At 39.5% G+C, this 26,130-nt stretch overlaps 1 protein-coding gene across 2 annotated transcripts in view; it reads left to right on the plus strand.

The window, feature by feature from the left end:
• btaf1 (BTAF1 RNA polymerase II, B-TFIID transcription factor-associated) overlaps window positions 1-16,224 on the plus strand; it is a 113,574-nt gene extending 97,350 nt beyond the window's left edge. For both annotated transcript variants that reach the window (XM_059653119.1, XM_059653120.1), the window contains exons 34-38: window positions 2,158-2,310; window positions 3,850-4,061; window positions 5,001-5,160; window positions 7,352-7,522; window positions 15,483-16,224. In XM_059653119.1, the coding sequence (XP_059509102.1) occupies window positions 2,158-2,310; window positions 3,850-4,061; window positions 5,001-5,160; window positions 7,352-7,522; window positions 15,483-15,626 (840 nt within the window). In that variant the 3' untranslated portion in view covers window positions 15,627-16,224. The remainder of the gene's footprint in view (window positions 1-2,157; window positions 2,311-3,849; window positions 4,062-5,000; window positions 5,161-7,351; window positions 7,523-15,482) is intronic.
• Window positions 16,225-26,130: the final 9,906 nt, after the last annotated feature.

Here is a 26,130-nt window from a genome sequence, read left to right on the forward strand (position 1 = left end):
AGTCAGGCCAAATCACTGATAAGTTATACGTTACTCTTCAGAACACTTTTTTTTTCCTCTTACTGTTTGCTTTTCTTTTTGTCCCTGGGGTGAGGGGAACCTATTTCAACACTTGCTGACGCTGTATTGTTCCGATTCAGATAGTACATTACCTCCTATATCCCATCAGTACACTATATCTTCCACTGCAGATGTTCAAATATTACTGTTGGGTCCTTGAATTTTCATTCATGGGACATTGTGTTTTATGACTGGCCAGCATTTATTGCCCATCCTAGTTGGTCTTAAGGTGGCAATGAGCTGCTATCTTGAACTACTGCTGTCCTGCAGCGTTGGCCCACACAATACTGTTAGGGAGGGAGTTCCTGGATTTTGACCCAGTGACACTGAAGGAGCATTGATTTATTTCTATGAGAGTAACTTGGAGGGGAATTTGCAAAATGGTGGTGTTCCTATATATCTTCTACCCCTATCTTTTCTAGATGCTAGTGGTTTTGGGTTTCAAAAGTCCTGACTAAGGAGCCTTTGTGAATTTATGTAGTGCATCTTGTAGCTAACACATGCTGCTGTTTCTCTGCTCCAGTGATGGAAGAAGTGAATGTTTGTGGGTGTGTTGCCAATTAAGCAGGCTGTTCAAATTTCTGAAGTGTGTTTGGAGCTGTATGCATCCGGACATATGGAAGTATTTCATCATACTTCCGACTTGTGCCTTGTAGATGTTGGATGGACTTTGGGGAGTTAAGAAGTGAGTTATTTACTATGGGATTCTTAGCTTCTGACCTGCTCTTGTAGCCACTGTATTTATATGGCTAGCTCAGTTTCTTGTCAGTGGTAACTCCCAGGATGTTGTCGGCGGTGGATTCAGAGGTCAGTATCAGTGATGTTAATGCCATTGAATATCAAGGAGCGATGGTTAGATTCTCTCTTGTTGGGGATGGTCATTACCTGGCACTTGTCAGTCCGTAGCTGCATATTGCCCAGGCCTTGCTGCATCTGGACGTGAACTACTTCGGTGTCTGAAGAGTGTCAAATAGTGCAGAGCATTGTACAACTATCAATAAACATCCCCACTTCTGACCTTTTTAAAGGCAGTACCAAAATAGGAGGTGAACAGGAGAGTAGCTGTTTCCATTTCATGTGAATGTTGTTTGGCTCCCACCCATGTCCACCTGGCTGCCATTCAGGCTGTGATCTTAATGTTCTGTCATCTTGAGTGACGAGCCTTGTCTTGCCTCATACCACTCACTCACCCACCCACCAACCTTAATTGAAGGAAACATTCCTCGCAGATTCTTTTACTGTCACTTGCCTTTATTGTAAATTTCAGCCCCACATCAAGCTCAAGATACATGGCAAACAACCCAAGTACAGAGAATATCTCTGCATTACTGCACATGCCTGTCTCATGCAATCTCATTTGTCTCTCTTGTGATTGCTGACATTCTTGTTTTTGTTCTGTGAAACTGCCTTTCAAACTATCTTCTTGAATCTAAATATTATGATGTTTATATTTTGAAACTAATGTTAGAGAAACTAAAGTTAAGATTGGAAAAGATATTATTTTCCTTCAACTTTGTAGTGGACGTACGGTTAGTATATGCAGTCTGTTTATGTTTGTCTTTTTTGGATTTTCCTATCCACTACCTTTTGCACCTTTTGTCCTTTTCATCCTTTAACCCTTCAGTCCTCTTTTCCCCCATCCCATTACTTGGTATTCCCACCATTCTGTGAAGTTTTCTGTCCTATATCCCCCACTCTTCCAAAGTTGATATATGTCTCAGCTCAGTGGTTAAGTGATGGCAAGGGTAGTTATGGTCGGTATGAGACATTGAAACAAGAAACGCACATTAGCAAAGGCTGAACATAATACTGTGGGGAAAGCAAATAGAATTTGAAAGTGTATTGCCACCCAGCTTCAAAAGGACTGAAAGGAAAGTATGAAATTAAGAAAATGGATCATTTACGTTCTTTGCAGCTTAAAATTAACTGTAACGCGATATGACCTACTGAGCAGAAAATATTGGTTGAGAATAAAATTTGAGAAAACGACACAGAAGTTGAAAGACCAGATGAATATTCTGATACATTTTGATGTTGTGATCAATCATATTAAAAGGGAAACTGGATGACCTATTTGAATTGATGCTTTATTTTTAGGCCTTGCAGTACTTGAGGAAACTCTGCAATCATCCAGCCCTGGTACTAACTTCTCAACATCCAGAATTCCAACATATTATAGAGCAGCTTGCTGCCCAGAATTCATCTCTTCATGATATTCAGCATGCTCCTAAACTCTCTGCTTTAAAACAGGTATTGATTAGAATTTAGTACCCTGCCTTCTTGCACTTCTTGTCAAATTGTGCTTCAGAATTATTCATCTAGACCAATTCAAAGTACAGTTAAATTACACGAGCAGTCCTGAAGCAAGATCTTAATTTTTCTTATCACATGGTTTTGAAAGTTATAAAGTTTCTCATAGGATTTCTTTTTTTCTCTTTTAATCTCATTGAGTTGTAAAGGCTAGATCATGGAAAGTATTAAGAGGAGATAGATTTTTGAAATTCGGGGAGCAGGGGACTGATGAGTTGGCATGAAAGAGGATTTGAGGCCTGAGGCAAATCAGCTTTGATTTTATTGAATAGCAGGGCAAGCTTGATAGGCCAAATAGCCTGCTCCTGTTCCTATTTCTTTTGTTCTTTACTTTCAATCTTACTCATGCACACGTTCTCTCTCACAGTTATGCCCATGCCAAAGAAATAGTTTTAGAACTAAAGGTGCAATTCTATTTCCAAAATGTGCAGGAATTGTTTTGTGACATCTAATTATTTTCACGGGCTCTGGTTGTCTCCTAACAAATTAATACACCCAACACAACTAGCTTTGAGATCCCTGGTCTGTTATAAACATTAGCTGATCTTTTTCATTACTGATTCTCAGTTACGATGTTAAAATTGTGTAAGCAATCATAGTAACAGACAAATCAGGTTGCAAATTCTACCTTTCAAAGTACTTGAAGTTGAAAACATCAGGTATGTCTGAGTAGTGCTAGACTCACCAGCTTATCTTGTCAGTGAGTATATTGAAAATGTCATGCAAGTTTTTATATAGAGCTAGGGGGATATATCTGGAGCTTGGGGCTAGAGCAGTTAAAGGTATGGTGATCAATGATGAAGCACTTTTTAAAATCATGAATGCTCAAGCTGCTTATTGGTTTAAAGGAAATTACAGGGATAGAAAGTCGCTAAGGCCATGGGGGGAATCTATAAGCTAAGACGGGATTCATATAATCAAGGCATTTCTTGACTGGGACCCAGCATAGGTCAGTGAGCGCAATGGTGATAGTGAATGGAACTTGGTGCGAATAAAGCCAAAGGCAGCAGAGGTTTGTATGATCGTGAGTTGATGGTACATATGGGAGGCTGGCAACCAAATACTCGAGTCTAGATGGAACAGAAGCACTGATGAGGATTTCTGCAGCAGATGAACTAAGGCAGGGCCAAAGTCAGGAAATGGTGTAGAAGTGACAAAAGGTTTTCTTCACTAGTATTCAATGCAGAATGCATCACTGAAATATTTGCATATCGTGGAATATGGACAGTCGCAGGATTTGTAGGCCAAATGATTTGTTTCTGTGCTACATCAATTTTATGCAACTGCGTAAGTTTAACCAAGGAGCAGAGCTGAAGAAATTTGCTGTATGTTGGCAGAATACATTTGAAATTCTGAATGTTGGAGATAGGTAGACCTAAGCTCTTAAGATATTACCATCGCACAATTTTTGAATTGATGGTCCTTTGAAATGATGTTGTTTGACTAGGTGTAAAAATGTTATTTTCTGTATTTTTCTAGTTGCTGCTTGACTGTGGACTTGGTAATAGTGGAGCCTCCGAAAATGGTACCGAGTCAGTTGTAGCTCAGCATAGAGTTCTCATTTTCTGTCAACTAAAGAGCATGTTGGATATTGTAGAACATGATTTGCTTAAACCTCAGATGTCAAGTATTACTTACTTGAGATTAGATGGCAGTGTGCCTGCAGGCCAGCGACATTCCATTGTGGCAAGGTAAGTAGGATGCCTAAAATCTAAGCTGCATTATAAATGGTACTTAGTGTAAGCTTTTCCACGTTTTAGTGGTTAAATACCTGGTAAGTAGTAGTTTGTGTCCTGCAATGAGTTGATCTAGCTATGGCAGCACCTGAAGTGCATTTGCTTTTGCATTCTTGACATCCAAACAGAATGATTTGCAAGAATTCACATCACTTGGACACCTGTGTGGAAGCTGAATGAAAACAAATCAAATGATCCTCTAAAGTTGAAAATCGTAACACCACCTAGCCTCATTCTTGAAAAATGGTTAGAGGTCATACCAAGGGAGTGCTGTAACCTATGGCCTCCTTCTGCTTAGCCAGCATTTATTGTCCATTCACTGTTCGTGCTAGAGATTGAATGGGTTGCCCATTATGCACTTCTGACCAACACACTATCACTCATCTTAATATGATTAAGTTTGAATTTTATAGTTTTAGTTTGTAGTTAGTATAATTAAGAAGCAAAAATACAGCTGGATACTGACAGAAATATTTTTAGATAAATCAGTCTGAAAGCTTTATTTTTAGAGAGACTATTCAATGGGCTATAATTTAGTATAAAACACCAGATTTGCATAAAGCTCTTCACGATCTCAGGATCTGCCAGTATGTTTCACAACCAACCAGATACTTGTGCACTGTGTTCATTGTAATGTAGTAAAAAAACTAAATTATTTCTTAGAAAAGTGGCCAATTAAATTGGTTGTCATGTTAACAGATCAAATATATTAAAACCTTAGCTTGGGAAGAAAGGTATCCCTTGATTTATAACAACTGTCAACCAGTAACATGTGCGTACTTTAATGTTTTTACTTCTGAATGAAAAGTTTTTACATAGGATGTGAACATAGCACAAAATGTACAATGTTGAAATGTATATATGAATTGAACATTGATTTTTTTTTTTTGCTAGGTTTAATAATGATCCATCTATAGATGTCTTGCTGTTAACCACCCATGTTGGTGGCCTAGGTCTTAATCTCACTGGAGCAGATACTGTAGTATTTGTGGAACATGATTGGAACCCAATGCGTGATCTGCAAGCAATGGATCGAGCACATCGTATTGGACAGGTACTGTACTCTTAAAATTATTATTAAGCCATTAGTTTGGCACCAAATCATGAAGATCACAGTAGATTCAACCTGCTGTCAGGAAATTTCCACCACAGGATTGTTAACATCTTTTGTGAGCAGTTGTCTTCAAGATCAATGTTAAGTGCCCACCCTTAACCACTGATGGTGATGTCAAGGGCGTTATTGTTGCAGAGATCATTTCTTTGGAACAAATTTTACAAAATGCTTTCAATACCATGTCATAAAGATTCACTGCTACAGAGTGAAAGAGTGAAACACAAAAGTTGGAAATTTAATATTGATGTGCAAGTTGAGCATAAACTTAATTTAAGTGAGTGTGTATATTTTATGGGGATGTTAGAATAGTGATTTGTGTTGTAAGCTATTGTCGTGATGGGAATACATATACTTATTAAAATATAAGGTGGCATTTGGATAGTGTATGTCTTTTCATTTTAATTTGGCCCTAACTTTGACTTTCAATTTATGTAGAATGAGAAACTATAGGTTATTTTAGAAGTAATGTCACAACACTGGATTAGGCTCATTGTACTTGTGCTGACTCTCAAACAGCTTTCCACTTGGTCCTGTTCTGCCGCCAGTTCTCTGCACTTCAAATTTGTACCTATTATTTGAAAACAGTATTAATTTTGCTAGTATAAGTAGAAGCCAAGGGAGGACAGCCAAGAAGCTAGGAAATCACTAATCAATCTTGCATTATAACAAATTATTGGAAGCTGATATTCTTAAAAAAAATGAGGGATAATGTTATAACTGAAGTTAAACTCAAAATAGTGAATATTTCCAAGGCAAACTGTTATATTGTTATCCAATTTTTGTAGTAACATTGATATTACAGTTTTATGCCATTGTAGCAGAAATGCTTTATATATTTCAGAAACTTGTATATTGACATCCTTTTTATGTGGAAAATTTTTTGAAATTGGGAACAGTCAGATTTAATTCTTTGACTGTTTGAGCTGTTATAAAACCAAAGTTAGAAATTCCTACTTTTGTTAATGTATAATTCATGAATAACTAAATGTACTTTAAAGTGTAAGTAATTCATCCACAAGAGATGGAATGAATGAATTAATTAATTAATTTTCTGTTAATGTTCACTAGTACTGCAAGCTGGACGCCTTGTTTCCAGATCTTTTAAATAGAATTGCTTCGCACTTCCAAAAAAAGGGCCTCAGTAGAATCTGAGATTTGAATAACTTGAATTCAGCGTGCACAGAAACCCAGTAAGGTCTGTCACGTCTTTGCAGTCTTTTTAGAGAGAGAGAATTTTCTGGAGATGCTGCCGAACACACATGGTTTATCATCGTAGCCAACATTGTTCTAATTCTACATAAGCAAAGTAACCATCCAACACTGATGGAGCTGAACTCATTATAGAAGTAAAGAGTGCTTTTATTTGTATTTTTCTCCAATTCATTGCCCACTACCAAATCAATTATTATGAAGCTGTTTTTTTCTTAAACTATTTAAAGCACAAGTCTTAAGGATGTAAGTTCCTGGACTAATATTTAGACTTGGAACGTTGCACCAATATGTTTAGTTTTAGGAGGACCTGTCAACAACGTTTTTTGTTACTAAGTCACCTGGCTCTATTACATGACAATTGTTATATGCCTGATTGATTTTCTGGACTAGGAAGTGATTTATTTTTGTTGGTTATAAATTAAATATTTCTTTAAATCTAACCTGACTCGACCAACTTTCCACTGAATAGAAGTAAAATTGGCCTAAGAAGTCCATTTTAAAAATCACAAAATGCTCAAAACACTTTGTTTTTCTCTTCACAATTTCTGATTAACCAAAGTTAAGATCTTGAATACAAATCCTCTGCACTGGCAGTTATTGCAGAGGAATAACATTTACAAGAGATAGAATAGAGAGAAAGGGAGGAGTGACAATGCGGGCAGATTACATATGTCTGAGAAGAAATTTTGCAAACTGTAAAGTGCTTCAGAAAATAAGAATTGGTTTATTAACTGGAGCGATAGAAGCTTGAGATAATGAACTGTATTGAGAATAATTAGACATTTATGAAGACAGTTTTTCAGGAGAGGAAGTTGTAAATAAAATAGAATTAGAACCAGAAAACTAACAAATTGATGGAGGCTTCAGTAAACTAAGAACCCGGTCGAAAAGTTTTAAGCATTTTTACTTTATCTTCCAGAAACGTGTTGTTAATGTTTATAGATTGATAACAAGAGGAACACTGGAAGAGAAGATCATGGGTTTACAAAAATTTAAAATGAGCATTGCAAATACTGTCATTAGCCAAGAAAATGCAAGTTTCCAGAGCATGGGAACAGATCAACTTCTCGATTTATTTACTCTTGACAAGGTAAGGTCGATTATTATTTTTTGTTTTGTTTCAATTATTGTGAATACTGGAGGTCTGAAATAAACTCAAAAATCTTGGAATTATTTAAACACGTTGGGTACTGTCTGTGAAGGGAGAAGCAGAGCTAGTGTTTTAGGATAGTCAGAAAGAAAAATTAGAAATGTAATAAGTTTTAAACTACTCCAGAGACTGTCAAGTCAGTTAAATAAGGTATCTGTGATTTGGCTGGAGGAGGGGGAAAAATTAAATGATGGAAGTGCAAAGTGAGAGGAGATACTAATGGTAGAGAAACAAAAGATGGATCTATGGTAAGTGTGTTTGGAATCCTGGATGGTGGGAATAGAGGATGTGAAAGAGCAACTGTTGTATCAAGTGCCATTATATGGGAAATGGAATGATTGAAGAATGTTGTAGAGGGAATAGTCCCTTTACATGTCTGAACTGGGAGAATGGTGTTGATGGCAACATGCAGGAAATGATGGAGAATGATTTGTTGCATGTGGTTGCTGGTGTATGTTGTATGGTGAGGTCGAGGAGAACACCATTATGGTTTTGGTAGGATAGGTAAATGAGGGAATGGAATTAACAGGATTTAGAGTCCTGTTGTGGACCATGTTGGAGGACAATCTTTTCAGTGAGAGTAAAGGAAAGTAACTACATTTCCTTCAGCAGCTGCACCCTTAAATCTTACCCTGTGAGTTCTATATAATGTAAAATATCTTTAGCACACATCTACTGAAACAATGGACCTGCTGTAGTGCATAGAGTCTTCTCATTGGTAACATCACTATAGCACTGAGGATTGAAAAGCTGCAGCCTCATGTGCCTCCACAGAAGTAAGAAAATTAACAGATGTTTGTATTTTTGTGGTAACTATTTGTTTTTTGAAATGCAATAGAGGATAGATTTGAACAAAACAATTCTTGTGAAACACCGGAAGAACTTCCTGAAATATGTTAAGGACCTCTAAATGATGGCAGTTGGGAATTGTTTTTGTGTTTTGACATCTTATCACCATCTTCAGAAAACCAAAGTAATGTTTTACTTGAATATTCACCAGCTCGGACTAAAACTATACATACTTTCAGCAAACCAGTAAGATATGGATTACGTTAGAACCAAAATCAACATGAATGAAAATATTTTAACGACGGTTTGGATTTAGATAAAGACTGACAATTTATCATGAGAATTGTTGAACTTTGTATGTTTCCTGTCATGCAGGAAATGTCTTCAACGTAAATGTGGCTTCCATCTACCATTTTCAGCTTTGGAACAGCTTGTGGTGGAGCCCAATAGGGAATAGGCAATATTGGATTTAGTGTTGTGCAATGAAGCAGACTTGATAAGGGAGTTTAAGGTGAAGGAGCCCTTAGAAGGCAGTGATCATAATATGATTAAACTTATTCTGCAATTTGAGAGGGAGAAGATAGAATTAGAGGTAATGGCATTACAGCTGAATAAAGGCAACTACAGAGGTATGAGGGAGGAGCTGAGCAGAATTGACTAGGAGAGGAGCCTAGTTTGAAAGACAGTGGGATAGTAATGGCAGGGGTTTCTAGGAGTAATTCAGGAGACGCATCGAAAATTCTTCCCTAGGAAAAATAAGCAGGATACAGGGACGAAGAGGCAACCATGGATGACTAGGGAAGGCGGGGAGAGCATAAAAGCAAAAAAGAAAGTATATAATGTGGCAACGGGCAGTGGGAAACCAGAGGATTGGGAAACTTACTAAAATCAACACAGGGAAACAAAAAGAAAGGAAGGAGAAGATTTAATAGAAGGGTAAGCTAGCCAATAATATAAAGGAGGACTGCAAGAGTTTCTCTAGATAACTAAAGGACTAAAGAGAGGCAAAAGTGGACATTGGACCGCTGGAAAATGACCCTGGAGAGAGTGGTGGGGAACAAGGAAATGGCTGAGGAACTGAATAATTACTTCACATCAGTCTTCACAGTGGAAGACACAAAGTAATATCCCAAACATTTGAGAGATTCAAGGGCCAAAGCTGAGTATGGTGGTCATGACCAAAGAGATACAGCTGGAAAAACTGAATGGCCTGAAGATGGATAAATTACCAGGATCAGATGAACTACACCCCAGAATTCTTAAGGAGATAACTGAAGAGATATTGGAAGTGTTAATAGTGCTCTTTCAGAAATCGCTAGAGTCAGGGAGGGTCTCATAGGACTGGAAAATTGCTAACGTGACACCCCTGCTTTAAAAAGGGACTAAGGTAAAACCTCGGTTGTGGGTAAGATTTTAGAGTCCGTTGTGAAGGCTGAGATTTCTGAATACTTGGAACTGCATGGTAAAATAGGGCAAAGTTAGCATGGCTTCATCAAGGGGAGGTCATGCCTGACAAATCTGTTAGAATTCTTTGAGGAAGTAACGAGCAGGTTAAACCAAGGAGAGCAAATAGATGTTATCTCCCAGGACTTCCAGAAGACCTTTGACAAGGTGCCACATAGGAGGCCACTGAGTAAGATAAGGGCACAGTGTGTTAGAGGCAAGGTACTAGCAAGGATAGAAGATTGGCTCTCTGGCAGAAATCAGACAGTGGGATTAAAAGGGTCTTTCTCTGGATGACAGTCTGTGAAATCGGTGTTCCACAAGGGTCAGTGCCGAGTCTAAAACTTTCACTTTTTACATTAATGATCTCGATGAAGGAACTGAGGGAATTCTGGCTAAGTTTGCAGATGATACAAAGATAGTTGGAGAGACAGGTAGTATTGTGGAGGCAGGGAGGCTGCAGAAGGATTTGGACAGGTTTGGAGAGTGGGCAAAGAAGTGGCAGATGGAGTACAACATGGGAAAGTGTGAGGTCACGCACTTTGGTAGGAAAAATGGAAGCAAGGGCTATTTTCTAAATGGGGAGAAAATTCAGAAGTCTGAAGTGCAAAGGGACTCGGAGTTTTAGTCCAGGATTCTCTCGAGGTAAATTTGCAGGTTGCATCAGTAGTCAGGAAGGCAAATGCAACTTTGACATTTATTTTGAGAGGACCTGATTATAAAAGCAGGGATGTACTACTGACGGTCTATAAGGCTCAGGTCAGGCCACATTTGGAATATCTCCATATCTCAGGAAAGATGGAGCGGTTTCAGAGAAGGTTCACTAGACTGGTCCCAGGAATGAAAAGCTTAACATATGTGTCTATCCTCGATGGAATTTGGAAAAAGGAGGGGGGGGGGAGTCTAATTGAAACTTACAAAATACTGAATGGCCTGGACAAGAGTGGATATTGGGAAGATGCCTCCATTGATTGGAGACTAGGACCCGACGACACTGCCTTTGGGTAAGGGAAGACATCACCAACCCAAGGAAACCTAAACACGTAAATAGAAAGCGGAACATAACACCACCACTTCACCGGAGGCTCACTGATGATGTTACCTAGAATGGTGACAAAATGTCTGAAAATGAACCTTCCAGCTCAGCGAGCAAACTTGCATCCAGAAGGGAAGATCTTTTAAATTGGAGATAAGGAGAAATGTCTTCAGCCATAGAGAGGCAAATGTATGGAATTCACTGCCACAGAAGGCAGTGGAGTATGTTTAAGATGAAAATAGGGAGGTTTGTGATTGTCAAGCAGACAAGGGTTACGGGGAGAATGGGATTGAGAAAGTTATCCGCCATGATTGAATGATGGAACAGACTCAGTGGGCTGAATGGCCTAATTTCTGCTTCTGTATTTTATGATCTTTTGTATTAGGAGTCATAAGAGAGCAATGTTTGAAGAGATCTATATCACCATAATACAGATCCATTGAAGACTGTTTCTGATGGGATTCAAATCATGCCAGAACATAGTTGTATCTTATGATATATGCTGATGAAGGATGGGAAATTGGGAGAAGGCAGCTAATGAAGAGAAATAAAAATCTTTCTAAAAAGACATAAGTTTGAATTAACGACAATGTGTCATTTAGTTTTTTTAAAAAAAAAGATGATAAGCCAAATAGGCAAATGAAAGGTACTAGGTAATTTACTCTTGCCGGGAGCGAACATGATTGTGGGCTGAATGGCTTCCTCTGTTGTGACCATTCTGTGATCCTAAAGCTGATTAATTGCTGTTCAATGGAACAATTAAGATTTAGGAAAATGAAAGCATTCAATCCAATAGCAGAGCACACAGCCCATGAAAATTTCACTTTGTAGCATTGGACCTCCAAATGTCTGAACATTTATAATGGTGTGCCCCTTCAGTGAGAAACAGCCTAAAAGTTAAAACTACTTCACAATGTGTTGGAGAAACCTTGATCTACTACCATTTGTTGTAAGGATTAGTTAGCGCCATAGAGTTCTACAGCACAGAAACAGACTCTTTGGCCCAACGTTGTCCATGCCAACCAGATATCTTAAATTAATCTAGTCCTATTTGCCAGCATTTGGTCCATATCCCTCTAAACACTTCCTATTCACATACCCATCCAGATGCCTTTCAAATGCTGTAATTGTATCTGCCTCCACCACCACCTCTGGCAGCATGTTCCATACACGCACCATTCTGTCCTGTCTCACCTTAAATCGTTTTGGACTAGGAAAAAGACCTATCCATGCCCCTCATGATTTTATAAACCTCTAAGGTCACCCCTCGGCCTCTAAAACTCCCAGCCTACTCTGCCTCTCCCTACAGACCAAACCCTCCAACCCCAGCAACATCCTTGTATATATTTTCTGAACCCTTTCAAGTTTAACAACATTCTTCCTATAGCGGGGAGACCAGAATTGAATGCAGTATTCTAAAAATGGCCTCACCAATGTACTGTACAGCTGCAACATGATGTCCTAACTCTTAAATTCAGTGCGCTGACCAATGAACGCAAGTGTGCCAAACATTTTCCTCACCACCCTGTCTACCTGCGACTCCGCTTTGAAGGAGCTATGTACCTGCACCCCGAAGTCTCTTGGTTTGTAACACTCCCTGGGGCCTATTAACTATACAAGTCTTGCCCTGGTTTGCCTTATTAAAATGCCAAACCTCACTATTTATCTAAAGTAAACTTCACTTGCCACAACTCAGTCCATTGGCCCAGCTGATCAAGGTCCCATTGGACTCTGAGATTATCTTTTTCACTGTCCACTACACCACCAGTTTTCATGTCATCTGCAAACTTACTAACCATCCCTTCTATATTTGCATCAAAATCTTTATATAAATGATAAAAAGCAATGGACCCAGCACACTGCTGGTCACAGGCCTCTGGTCTGAGAAACAACCTTTTAGCACCACCACCCCGTCTCCTACCTTCCAAGGAATTTTGTATCCAGTTCAATAACTCCCCCGATTCCATGTTACATAACCTTATTAACCAGTCCATCAAGTGGAATCTTGTCAAGCACCTCGAAGTTCTTACATACGCCGTCTCCTGCTCTGACGTTTTCCATAAACATGACTCAATCAAATTAGTGAGACACAGTACGCCATGAACAAAAACATGTTGACTATCCCTGATCAGCCTTTGCCTTTCCAAATACATGCAAGTCCTGTTCCACAGAATCCCCTTTTGCAACTTACCCACTACTGACATCAGGTTCACCAGTCTGTTGTTCCCTGGCTTGTCCTTACCACCTTTCTTAACTAATGGCATTACATTAGCCACTTCCAGGCTTCTGGAACCTCATTCTTTGCTGTAGATGAGACAAATATCGCTGCAAAGGACCCAATGATTTCTTTCCTAGCTTCCCGTAGTGTCCTGCTATACACTTAAACATGTCCCAGGGATTTATCTACCTTTAGTGTTTTAAGACTTCCAGCATCACCTCTTCTGTAATGTGGACTCTTTTCAAGACCTCTTTATTTATTTGCCCAAGTTTCCCAGCTTCCATGTCTTTCTCTATAGCAAATATTGGCAGGAAGTATTTGTTTAGTATCTCACCCATCTCCTGAGGTTCCATACATTGTCATTGTAACTACTTTGATTTATTTTGAAACGATATTTTCTTAATACATCTTTGAAAAGTATTTGGATTTTAAAATAGAGATAGATGGGTGTGGTAAGTTCTGAGAAGTAATTTTTCGAAAAACATCAAAGTTAATTTCGAATGGTAACATCGGTTTCAAGAAAGCATGTGACTATAGTATGATGCCTACTGGGAGAGCCACTGCAGTGTTTTAAAAAATCAAGTGTTTGTACTTTTGGATTTATGACAGGCAGAGAAAACATAATTAAGGCAATTACTTTGGCTTTGATTTCAGAACAGAAGGTTCAAAGTTTTAGTTATGAACAGAACTCGGTGTTCTGAAGGTAGAACAGTTTCTCCTAGTGGAAGAATCAAATTAGTGCAGGGGAACTAATCACCCCAGCTGAAATGTTTTACTGTGGTGCTTCAAAGTTGAGGTAGTTTGAATAGAGATCTTAAAGTTGTTAGAAATGAGAAATTTTAGGCTGTCAAAATTGAGAGGTTCATGCCAGCAGATTTGGAGGTGGTTGTAAAAACAGTGATCTCAACAATCCCAAGGGAAAGAAAATAGAAAACATTGGTTAAATAAAGATTATAAAGCTGAGATAGGAGTAATATTAATCAGGGATCAAGTCTCCTTAATAGATGGTACTCAGAATCCAATTGAAATTTCTTAAAAGCAAAATTCGGGATGCTGGAAATCCAGAAGTGCTGGAGAAGCTCAGTGAATCTGACAGCGTCAATAGAAAGAAAAATGGAACTTTACCATGCAGAAGTTGGCCACTCATTCCATTGTATCTGCATCAGCTTCCAAGAGAGTTACCCAGCTCATCCCATTCTCCAGTGTGCCTCCATAGCTCTCTAAATGCATCACTTTCAAATACAGTTAGTCCCCCTGTAACGTGATAGGTGTGTTCTTGTGTGACCTAGCACTATATCTGTACAGCAGAAAGTTTGCACCAAACGGCATTCATTATTCATCAATCGTGTTACAGCTAATTTGTGTTAACGAAACACACATTGTGGCAGAGCTAACTATATATTCAGCTCTCCTCTCTCATTTGAAACTTCTATGAAACCTGTCTCCGTTCTCCCAGGTAGCACATTCCAAATCCTAACAATTCTGAGTAAAGACGTTTCTTCTCGCTCGCTTGCTGACAGTCTTGAAACAAGTGTGGAAGTAGGCTAATCAACCCAACAAGTGCATACCAACCTTGCCAAGGGCATTCCACCCAGACTCAACCTCCTACCCTATAACGCTGCATTTCTCATGGCTAATCCACCTAACCTACACAATCCGGAACACCACAGGTAATATAACATGGCCAGTCCACCTAACCTGCACATCTTTGGATTGGGGACACACGCACACGCACACAGTCGCCTGAGGCTCGGACTGAACCCAGGTCCCTGGTGCTGTGAGGCAGCAGCGCTAACCACTGAGCCACGATATCACCTCCTATCAACTATTGGAAACAAAATAGCCTTCTTTATCCAGCCAAAATTGTTCATAATGTTATTAGGTTTTCCAAGTTACCTCTTAATCTTCTCTGCTCCAGGGAGAATAAGCCCATTTTCACTCCTCTTTTCCTTGTATCTAAAATCTTTTAGGGGACTTGAGAGGGAGATCAAGTAGGATTTGAAGAAAAATTAAAACTGAAATCCCACCATAGAGAAGAGCAAAACTTTTTCTAGGTGGCCATACATGGTAGAGAAGTGACAGTGGACCAAACGCTTAAAAAGCAATAAAATATGGTAGGTGCTGGAAATCTGAAGAATTAGTGAGACTGATGTTTATATTCAGGTCTTTCTCATTTTTCTCATCACTATCTGTATGTAGTTTTGTTTATTTGTTGTTTTGAGGAATAAACTTAAGTTTTGTTGTCAAAGAACATATGCAGTCTCATGAATACGTTTCAATGACAAATCACTACACTAAACTGTGCAAAATTAATTATTGCTGTGGTTGATCAAGCAAGATTTCATTCTTGATCCAGCTTGTCCAGTATTACTTTTGGCTGAGATCCTAATATCTATTTCTTAATCTTTCTAAAGGACGGCCAAGAAGATAAGGGATCTTCTAGTTCCAGTGGGAAGCCGTCCGTAAAAGCAATCTTGGAAAACCTTGGAGAACTTTGGGATCAGGAGCAATATGACACAGAATATAACTTGGATAATTTCATGCATTCGCTGAAATAAAATGTACTTGCACAATCACAGGATTGTTCTGCTGATATTCAGCAAGTTTCACTAATGAAATGAAATAAAATAATGAAATGCTGAAAATAATATGTAAAATACAGGCATTTGAAGAGTGAGCATAAAATGGATATTTCTAAAACCATTGTTTCAAAAAAAAACTAGAGCATATAGTTATCCTGGCTTAGTTATTTGCACTGTTTTACAGTTTTTCATTTAGACATTTATTCAGAGCAGATATACTTGAAGCAACATTTTTGATGTCTTAGGAAGCAAAGAACCTGTTCTTGAGGAAAACTTTTTCCTACAGTTAAGGAAATTTATGCCATTATGTGACATATGTATGATACAGTAACATGCTGTACATGAGTGCACAATCTAAATTTGATTGAAAACACAGACCTCCACTTTTTCCACAGTGGAAATTGAATTTTTGCTGCGTAGTAGTGATAGCCTTCAACTTACTTGCAGATCTATGATCATTGTAGATGTTAAATAGAAATAACTTTGTACTTGGGTTTAAAAACAGAACTTCTGACATTGAATATTATCATCCATGGCATTCCTTGGATCAAGAATAAAATTCAATTGAAAGATCTCAGAGCATGAATTTAAATGTATTGATCTACATCTTTCACATGTATTATTCATAATTGAACAACAGAAGTACATTTATGTACAAGCAAAGTACCTTCTGGATGCTGGACATCTGAAATAAGAGCAGAAATTGCTGGTGAAACTCAGCAGGTGTGGCTGAGAATAAAAGTTAACATTTCATGTGTAATATGACTCTTTAAAACAGGTACATTGACAGCTGCAGTACTTTTACAGTACGTCTATCAAATACTTTGAAGGATGAATTGCAAAATCATATTAAATTTGTAGTGATAAAACCTATCAATTTTGAGTCAGAAATATTACAATACTAATTTATTCTGATCTTTTCTCTACTTCTGTTATTTTACTTAATCTAATGATACAGGAATTGAACTGACTTCTTTACTTGAAGACAATTTTAAACATTAAGTATAAATTATACTGTGCTTAAATTTACTTAATGCACTTGATATTAATTCTCTGTGTGCAGCGTAAGTACTGAACTAGTGTAATGTCAAAATGTTACACTGAAGCTTTATTCATGCCTTTTTCATTTGTTACATAAACCAGGAACCAAAATGTTGTCCGCATCTAGAGGTTTAACAAAAGCCTTTAAACTTTGATAAGAACAAGTGAATGTAAATCTTAATTTAAATGTTCTTGTCTATCAGTTTAGTCCAGTGTATTATGGTCTCAGTAGAGAACAATTTTGATGTAACTTTGGTTTCTTCAAATGTTTGTATTTAGCAAAAGTGAGAGTGTAAATATGAAAACTTGGCTATTGCTTTTAACATTGTTTAAAAAGTTTGCAGCTCTAATGTGATGAATATTTCATTTATCAGGATAAGCAGTGGGGTAATTAGGGGAAAAAAAAGCAAAGAAGGAGAATAATGAATTTTGAGGCAACTTTTAACAGTGGGGTGAAGGAGCAATGCAGAGGCATTCAGGAGGGGAGTTGATATCAACAGCTGAAAGTCCTACCACCCAACTGAGCAACACTGTGGAAAGGGTGGGAAACATATGACATCATCATGTACTTTGAATTAGAGGAAAGCACAGAGGTACGGTGAGAAATGATCATTAAGAAATGGATTTCTAGACCAGAACTCAGACTTTTAATTTGACCCAGTGGTAAACGGGAATATTGGAGGTTGCTAAATAGATGCAGAACCAAAACGAATGCAGTTCATTGGAGCAGGTTCTGACTTGGAAGTGCTCTGTAAAATCATGTATGAGGCCCTATTTTGGAGGCTCCAACACTGGAAATTCTAGATAAACATGCAAGTGGTGGCATGGTATGGTAAGGGCAGGAAAGCAATTGAACATGGTTTTTAATAAAGTTATTGTGATATTTGTATGTCTGTCTTTGCAATTCAATGTTGTCTTCTGAATTAATATCCTGTACAGGACATCTCCGGGATGCAAGATCCACAGCCATACAAAAGTAGGGTTCGCTAGGTGAAGCCTCTGTTTTTGGAGTGTAGGTCAGATCAGTCAGCCTTCTACTGGATTTGAAAGTAGAGAGGAGGATAGTGAATATTGAAAACCTGACAGACACTACTCAGAGGGCCATAACTGTAAGGCTGCAGGTTACAAAGCTGAAGAGCATCATCAAGACCTATTGCAATCTGTAGGCCACTTCCTTTTACTGGCTTCTGCCCTTTTAAGGAATGTTTTAAACCATGGAGCTTGCCAAACCAACTCCCCCCAATCCTGAGCAGAGGATAAGTGGTGCAGAGGGACAGAAGACCAGGCACCAATGCCAACGTAGCAGTAATAGATGCATTCTGTGGCAGGACAGGCTGTAAAAGGGCACCAGTCAGAATAGCGTCAGGAGTAAGTCTGTGGATTGGTCATGCCACTGTGTAGGTGTCTCATGAACTCCCTCAACTCAGACGACCTGTGCCATAGATGACTTGGCCTATCAAAAGAAATCTGTTACCAAACTTTGTGTGATGTTGCAGGTTATGCTGCACAAATGGGATTGGATGGCCAAGCAATGCCAGTGATACAGAAAGTCTGACACACACACACAAAATTAAAATTAGCATTAAAATTAACTTTATTGTCTCATGTACTCACATGAGTAGTGAAAAGTATACATCTTGCCACTTATGGTGCCATCTTAGGTATGAAGGTACCTAGGTACAGACTTGTAAGTACCTTCCCCTAGGGGAAAATAATTAGTAAAATAAAGAAATTTTAAAAGTCCAGCAACAAATTAGAAAAATAGATAAATAAGTGTTCAGAATAATAACTCAGACCACACTGGGCTTCACCTCAGGGCTGGGAGTCCACGCTGACTTTCGTCCCAGACATCGCAAACACAACCCAAGAATGGGAGGTATAAAGGAAAAGCTAAAAAAGAAAATTGAAAAGAGAGAAAGGAAGAAAAGCAGAGCAGGTGAGATCCAGCTCAGGCGTCCTACTTCGCCACTATTTTGGAGCACTATGTTATCTTGGTATGCAGGGACGTTGCAGACCACATAAAACCCGGAAGAATTGTAAACTGCAAGAAGACAGTATAGGATTCCAAAAGAACATTGGCATAGGCAGTTAGCTGGCAGATGACATTCAATGTGGAGAAGTGATGCATTTTCTGGAACAAAGAGACAGCATAAAAGAAAGATTATGATTCTAGGGACCTTGGAGGTGTGAATATATGCATTAATCATTAAAGGCGCAGGACATACTAAGAGAGCTGTTACTAAAGTGTACAATAATTTGTGGCATGGAGTAAGGAGCAGAGAGGATATGAGGAAGTTATATGACAGTATTTTACCTCGGCTGTAGTAATGCTTACATTCTAGGTGCTACACTTCAGGATGTGCATGTGTTGGAGAATGCAGAAGAGGTTTCCAAGAATGGCTCTGGCATGAGGCACTTCCCTTGTGAGGAAAGATTAGAGAAGTTGGAATGGAAGAGGAGATTTGCATGAGGTGTCTGCTCATGGTAGATAAAGAAATGCTGTTACCCGTTATAAAAGGTTGAGAACTAGAGGGCAGAGATTGAAAGTGTTTTGCAAAAGAATCAAACGTGATGTGAGATAGCCAAGTGTGGAGCTGGAGGAACACAGCAGGCCAGGCGGCATCAGAGGAACAGGAAAGCTGACGTTTCAGGTCAGGGCCCTTCAGAAAGTTTGTAGGAGATTATTACCGGGGTGCGATGGGTCTTTGATGTTGGTAGCCTTGTAAATCGAGTCAGTGGATGGAAGGCTGGCTTCTGTGATGGTCTGGGCTGTGCACACCACCGTCTGTAGTTTTCTTCAGCCCTGGGCAGCGCAGTTGCCGTACCAGGTTATTATGCACCAGGACAGTATGCTTTCAGTGGTGCATCTTTAGAAGTTGGCGAGGGTCCTTTTATGTGCCAAATTTCCTGAGCCACCTGAAGAAGAATAGGCGTTGTGACTTTTGACTGTCACATCTACGTGGGAATTCCAGGACAGATGGTCAGTTATCGTCACTCCAAGGAACTTGACACTGTTTACCCTCTCAACCGCCGTTCTGTTGATGTAGATGGGGATATGTTCTCCTCCTTTCTTTCTGAAGTCAATGATCAGTTCTTTAGTTTTACTGATGTTGAGAGACAGCTTGTTCTTATTGCACCACGTCACCAACCCCGCTGTCTCTCTTCTGTACTTTAACTCATCGTTGTTAGATATCTGTCCTAGTACGGTGGTGTCATCAGCGACCTTGTTGATCGTGTTCGTTCAGAATTTGGCAACAATTTGGAGTACATTAGGGGACTGAGGACACATCCTTGGGGCCTCGAGTGTTGAGTATGATTGTGGATGAGTTGCAGTTACCTATCTTCACTGATTGTGGACTGAGTCAGAAAGCTGAGGATTCAGTTGCAGATGGTAGATGACAGATGGACACAAAAATAACTTGTAAGAAGACATCAGGAAGCTACAAAGGGCAGCAGTTAATTGAGGGGGAAAAAAATCTAGAAAGATGGATTGTATGCATGGGATATGTGAAATTGTCGATGTTGACTATAAAAATGAAAAGAAATTATCTTGGTGGTGAGAGATTTAAGATACAGAAGGATCTAGGTATCCGAATGCATGAGTTACTAAAGATTAATACATAGTTATATCAAGTAATTAGGAAAGCGAATAGAAGGTTGTTGTTTGTTGCATGAGAATGCGAAAACAAAAGTGAGGACATTATATACTTGTACAAGGTATTGGTGAGACCACATCTGTGTATTTAGCTCCTTATTTTTGGAAGCAGTAGAGAAGATTTACTAAACTAATATTTGGAAAGGGCAGATCATCTTAGTCTTACAGGAAAGATTTGGACAGGTGAAGTTTGTATCCACTGCAGCCACTAAACAACTCCCCATTATTCCCACACTTTGTCATTCACATTCATTCTGTCACTTGTTCTCTGACTTTATTCATTAGTCTATTACAAAGCACCTTAACCAGGGCCTTTTAAAAATCCAGATAAATTGTACCTTCTACATCACCGTTGTTTACTTTTACCTTTCTGTTCCCTTCTTAAAATCTCGCTTGATCAATCTTGCTTTTATCATTTAGAAATTTAAAAAGGTCAAAGATCAACTTAAATTCCAAATGTTCATTTAGGAGAAAATCCATTATTTTTCCTAGTGTTAAGTTGACTGGTCTGTAATTCCTGGATATGTTCAGTTTCCCTTTTATATAAGGAAATTGCATCTAGCAAATGTTTGTCCTCTGATGCTCTACCAAATTATTCAATGTTTTGTAAGAGGTAGTAATGCCTCTACCATTTCTTCATCAGATTCCTTTGAAACCTCTCAATGAACTCTGCCCTGACTAGATAAACAAGACAAATAAGGGAATAAAATTTTATTTATATCTACCTATGTCATTGCTGGTATCGTCATTCGATATCACATCTACCTGATCTATCTCCTTGGTAAATACTGAAGAAAGACATTGGATAAATGTTTCTGCTGTGTCTGTAGGTATTATCCTGTCTATCCTTTGGTTCTGTTCGTCCAACTAGCTCTCTTTTATGATCTGAAAATAATTTTACAGTTTTATGTTCCCTGATAATTTACTGGCTTCTCATGCTGAGGAGTAACACTGTCATCAGATTACTGTTCGTCTACTGTGTTATGACCAAGCTTTGCGTTTCTTGCTGGAACTTAAAAATTTTTTTACATTTTTGTGTTAATTGTGCTATTTCTAGCCCTGTTTTACAATAGAAAGTTATTTATCATGTGATCAGCGTTTAATGTTCACCCGACGAAAGTGCTCGATTTTCCCCAACCCTCAGAAGTTGCCGACTCTTCTGCCATCAGCAGGAACAGGAGTCAGAGGTTCAAGGTGAGTGAGGAAGCAAAGCGTATGTTTGGGGGTGAACACGATCGGAATTGGGGGAAGAGGATTAGTACCGTGTATGGAAAAGGCGGGGTGATTGCCTGATTTTTACACAGCGCGTGGGGATACGGGTAAATATTGCAACGCAAAAGGCACAAGACTGAACGTTGTTGTGGGTGCTTGACACTCCAGTTTATTTACTTAGCAGACCTAAACTCCGCGGGTACCTATGAAATACATCTGTGTAATGCTGGGAAGCGGGAAAGGTAAGTGCATACAGTCTCTGTGATTCTGGCCATCTTAGCCCACACTGTTATAGTGACCAGAATTGCGTGCTTTTCATATTGGAACATTTCATTTGAATGCATTACTCACTTAACTAAAGTCCCACCAAGTTTATTGAACAGTGTCACTAGATTGAGCTCATGCATCTCCCAGTTGGTTTTGCTGTTTTCCGTCGCTGCTATTGCAACTGCTGCTCTTTTAGTTGCCTAACTTTTAAATTTCTGGTTTTCTCTGCTTGATGTGATTAGCTACTGCTGACATGACTTTGTGCACACCAATAGATTATTTTGATTTGATCCCAAATTTAAACTACAAGCCATACCACAGAGATCCTTCGATCCTTTACTGGGCAATTTTCCTTCAGGATAATGGCGAGTAGTTTTGCTGCAGATTGCAACATCCAGCCCCCACTGCATTGAGTCGGTGTGATGTGAGTAGCGGATGGTCTCTAGTACCGTTCTTCACTAGACCACATTGCTGCCTCGTGCACAGTCAAGAGTTGGGGGGCGTTATTCAATTCCAAGCGCCTGCACTCACAAATATACAGATGTTGGCGGAAATTTTTGCTGCCCTGCCGTGGTGCCTGTTAAGATTTATTGAAATGAACTGGTTAGAAGTCAAAACTGGGACATGTGGCTTCTTTGGTACGCTACTGATTTTTTGTGTTTGTATTGTAAATATATTTCATGATATTTTTCATAGGTTTTGCTTCAAGTATGTAAATAGAAAACATTTCAACGTGGGATTTGAACAATTAGTACATAACACCCACTGCAGTAGAATGACCTATTCACATAATACTTAAATTTTACTGTTTATCAAACGTTTTACTGTGGGTGAACATATAACATTGTAGTTCCCACATCCAAAGCTGTGCTAGCTGTACCTAATCAGTCTTTGCCTTTCCAAATGCATGTAGATACTATCTCTCAGAACCCCTTCTTGTAAATTACCCACCACTGACATCAGGCTCACCAGTCTGTAGTTCCCTGGCCTCTCTTAAATAGTGGCACATTAGCCACTGTCCCCCGTGGCTGTCAGTGGTAGAAATATCTCTGCTAGGGACCCCAGTGATTTCTTACCTAGCGTCTTATGATGTCCCAAGATAGACAGACTGATTAATTTTCAAGGGGAACGAGTTAGTCTTTTGCCCTTAATATAATTGTAGAATCTCTTTAACCTTTTCTGCCCAAAACTATCTCACATCCACTTTTTACACTTGCTTTTCCTCAAGTGTACTCACTTGATCCCAGCTGTCTATGCATGACATATGCTTCCTTTTTCTTGATCAGAGCCTCAATATCTCCAGTGTTCCCTTCTCCTGCCAGCCTTGTCCTTCACGCTAATAGGAACATGTTGTCCCTAAAAACTCGTTATCTACTTTAGAAAGCCTCCCACCTGCCAAGCATCCCTTTTACGTGGGAACAGCCTCCCCCAGTCAACATTTGAAAGTTCCTGTCTTGGACCATCAAAATTGGCCTTGCCCCAATTTAGCTTTAACTTCTGGATCAGGCCTATCCTTTTCCACAACTATTTTAAAATTAATACAATTATGGTTACTGGTCCCAAAATGCTCCCCCACTAACACCTCAGTCACTTGCCCTACCTTATTTCCCAAGAGAAGTTGAGATTTTCGCCCTTTCTATTAGGGTCATCTACACATTGAGAAAACTTTCTTGAACACACAAATTCTTCCCTATCCCAGCCCTTGACACTATGGCAGCTTCAGTCTAGTTTGGAAAGTTAAATTCCCCTATTAGAAACCTATTATTCTTACAGCTATCTGCCAGTCTTCCTACAACAGTTTCCTGCTGACTATTGGGGCGTCTGTAGTATGATCGTCCCTGTCTCTTTCTCAGTTCGGCCCATATACCTTCACTGGACGATACCCCAGAAATATCTAAAGTACTACTGTGATATTTTCTCTAATCAAAAACACCACTCCCCCTCTTTTACCTCCCCTTCAATCCTTCTGATAGCATCTGTACTCTCTCAGCCTTATTTCTGCAATAGCTATGATATCCCAAGTCCGTGTTCCTTTCCATGCCCCAAGTTCATTTGCCTTACCTGTCAGTTTAATTCATCAGTCTTCCCTTGTCTATGCTCTTGGCTGCCTTGTCTATTTACCTTCTGTACCAGCCTCCACTTTCCTTCTTGCCTTGCTACAGCTTAGGGTTCCTCCCTCTGCAGACTAGTTTAAACCCTCCCAGGTAGCTCTAGCAAATTTCTCTGCCAGGACATTGGTCTTCCTCCGATTCAGGTGCAACCCATCCCTTTTGTACTCGTCACTTCAGCCCCAGGAGAAATCCCAATGATTTAAAAAATCTGAATCGCTGCCCTCTTCACCATGCATTCATCTGCCCTAATCTCCTGTTGCTACTGTCATTCATTATCACATGGCACCTGGAGTAAGCCAGAGATTACTACCTTGAAGTCCTGTTTTTTTTAAACTTTCTAACACCATACGTTCACTCCTTCAACAAGGTTTCACACAGTAGACTGGTTAATAAGGTTAGATTAGATGGAATCCAAGGAGAACTAACCAGGCAGATACAAAACCGGATGGTAGGAGACAGAAGGAAGTGGTTGAGGGTTGTTGTTCAAACTGGGAGGCATGTGATCAGCAGTGTACAATAAGGGCCATAGTTGTTCAGTTATATAAAACAATTGATGAGAATGTAGGCCATGTGTTGAGTAAGTTTGCTGATGTCTCAAAAATTGTTGGTAAAATAGATAATGAAGAAGATTATCCAAGAGTACAATAGGACTTCGAACAACTGGGCCAAGGATTGGCAGATTGAGTTTAATTTAGATAAATGCAAGACGTTGTGTTTTGGTACGATTAGCAATGCAAGTCCTACCCTAGTCTTATGGTGGAACCCTGGCATGTGTTGTCCAACAGGGAGACTTGGGTGCAGGTACATAGTTCATTGTCCACCTATGACATCACGTTGTCGGGTGATGGTAACATTTGACAAATTTGCCTTCATCAGTCAGAGCATTGACTACAGGAGTTGAATGTCACATTACGGCTGCCCGAGACAATGGTAAGGTCACAGTGTGAGTACTGCGTACGATTTTTGGAAAGCGTGCAAAAAAAAAATCCAAAAGGATGTTACTAAGACTGAAGGGTTTGAGTGAGAGGCCGGATTCCAGATTAGTCAATGTGCACATATTTACTGGGGGAGGATCTTCCAAGCTTGTGCAAGGCACAGAAGGAGGTTACACCGTCCAACACCACACTCATCCACTTGAGGCCAAGGGCTATTACTCATGGATGTTGGCTGCTGCAAGCACTGACTAGGCTGTTAGAAAAAACTGACATTAGAACTGGCCAACACAACATATAAATGCAGAACTGAGACAGACAAATTTCAGAGGTCTGTGAAGTAACATGCAAGGTGGTAAACTGATGTTTTTCCTGCACTCCCCAGCTAGGGACCATCAAACTCAGTCCCAGTGACACAAACACCAGCCTCTCCACAGTTAGCACATCAAAACCCTTGACAGCTGACCAGCTCCAGGATCTTTTCCTTCAAGACACTCCTGCTGGCCCTCTTGGTAATGTTTCTCGGTGGTTCTCACCCTTTCTTGGTTATAATGAAACATCATCTTCCATGGAGATAAAATAATAATAAACATCTGCCTTCAGTTGATTCCACTACTGCAGTTACTACCTCCTTTGGGGCTAAGTCCCATATTTTCAATGTCCATTTCCGAAATCCCAGCAAGGCAGAGGTTTCCAGATCTGTTATGCATTAGCTTCTTGGTGATGCAGCATCCATTCTATTCAAAATCATTTTCCTGGCAACCACATCGTACATTCCTCAACAACATGTTCTCACATGGTTATTATGATACTTTGTCATTCAGCCTCGGTGACTGCATGGCTGCCAACCTCATCTGCTCCCTCAAAATCTTGCTTGGTCCAAAGGGAAGCCTCACCCTTTCCATCTCATAGAAAGAGGACTTCCTGTCTTGCCTGACGGCATGGCAAATGACATGCAGGGAATCTTCACTGAATCATTGTGGTGCCCGGACTGTGGTCTGTGTCATTGCCACGTGTAGATTCCTGTGGCTTCCAGATGTTCCAAGCGTGGGAATGCTGCAGATCTGGTGAGAGTCCTTTGATAGACTAGATGGATAGGCTTTGGCTTCCAGTAGCTTGAGGTGGACTGGCAGTGCCCACCTGGGCAATCCAGTCTGCTGCCACAAAGTTCTGACAGGTCCCCTTTCATAATTTAGTCTGGTTTCTACTGTAATCTGATAGTCTTGGGGTATACCACCATCCTTCAGTTATACTAGTAGCAG

This window comes from Stegostoma tigrinum, chromosome 20 (assembly GCF_030684315.1).
Source record: "Stegostoma tigrinum isolate sSteTig4 chromosome 20, sSteTig4.hap1, whole genome shotgun sequence".
In the NCBI taxonomy this organism is placed as follows: domain Eukaryota; kingdom Metazoa; phylum Chordata; class Chondrichthyes; order Orectolobiformes; family Stegostomatidae; genus Stegostoma; species Stegostoma tigrinum.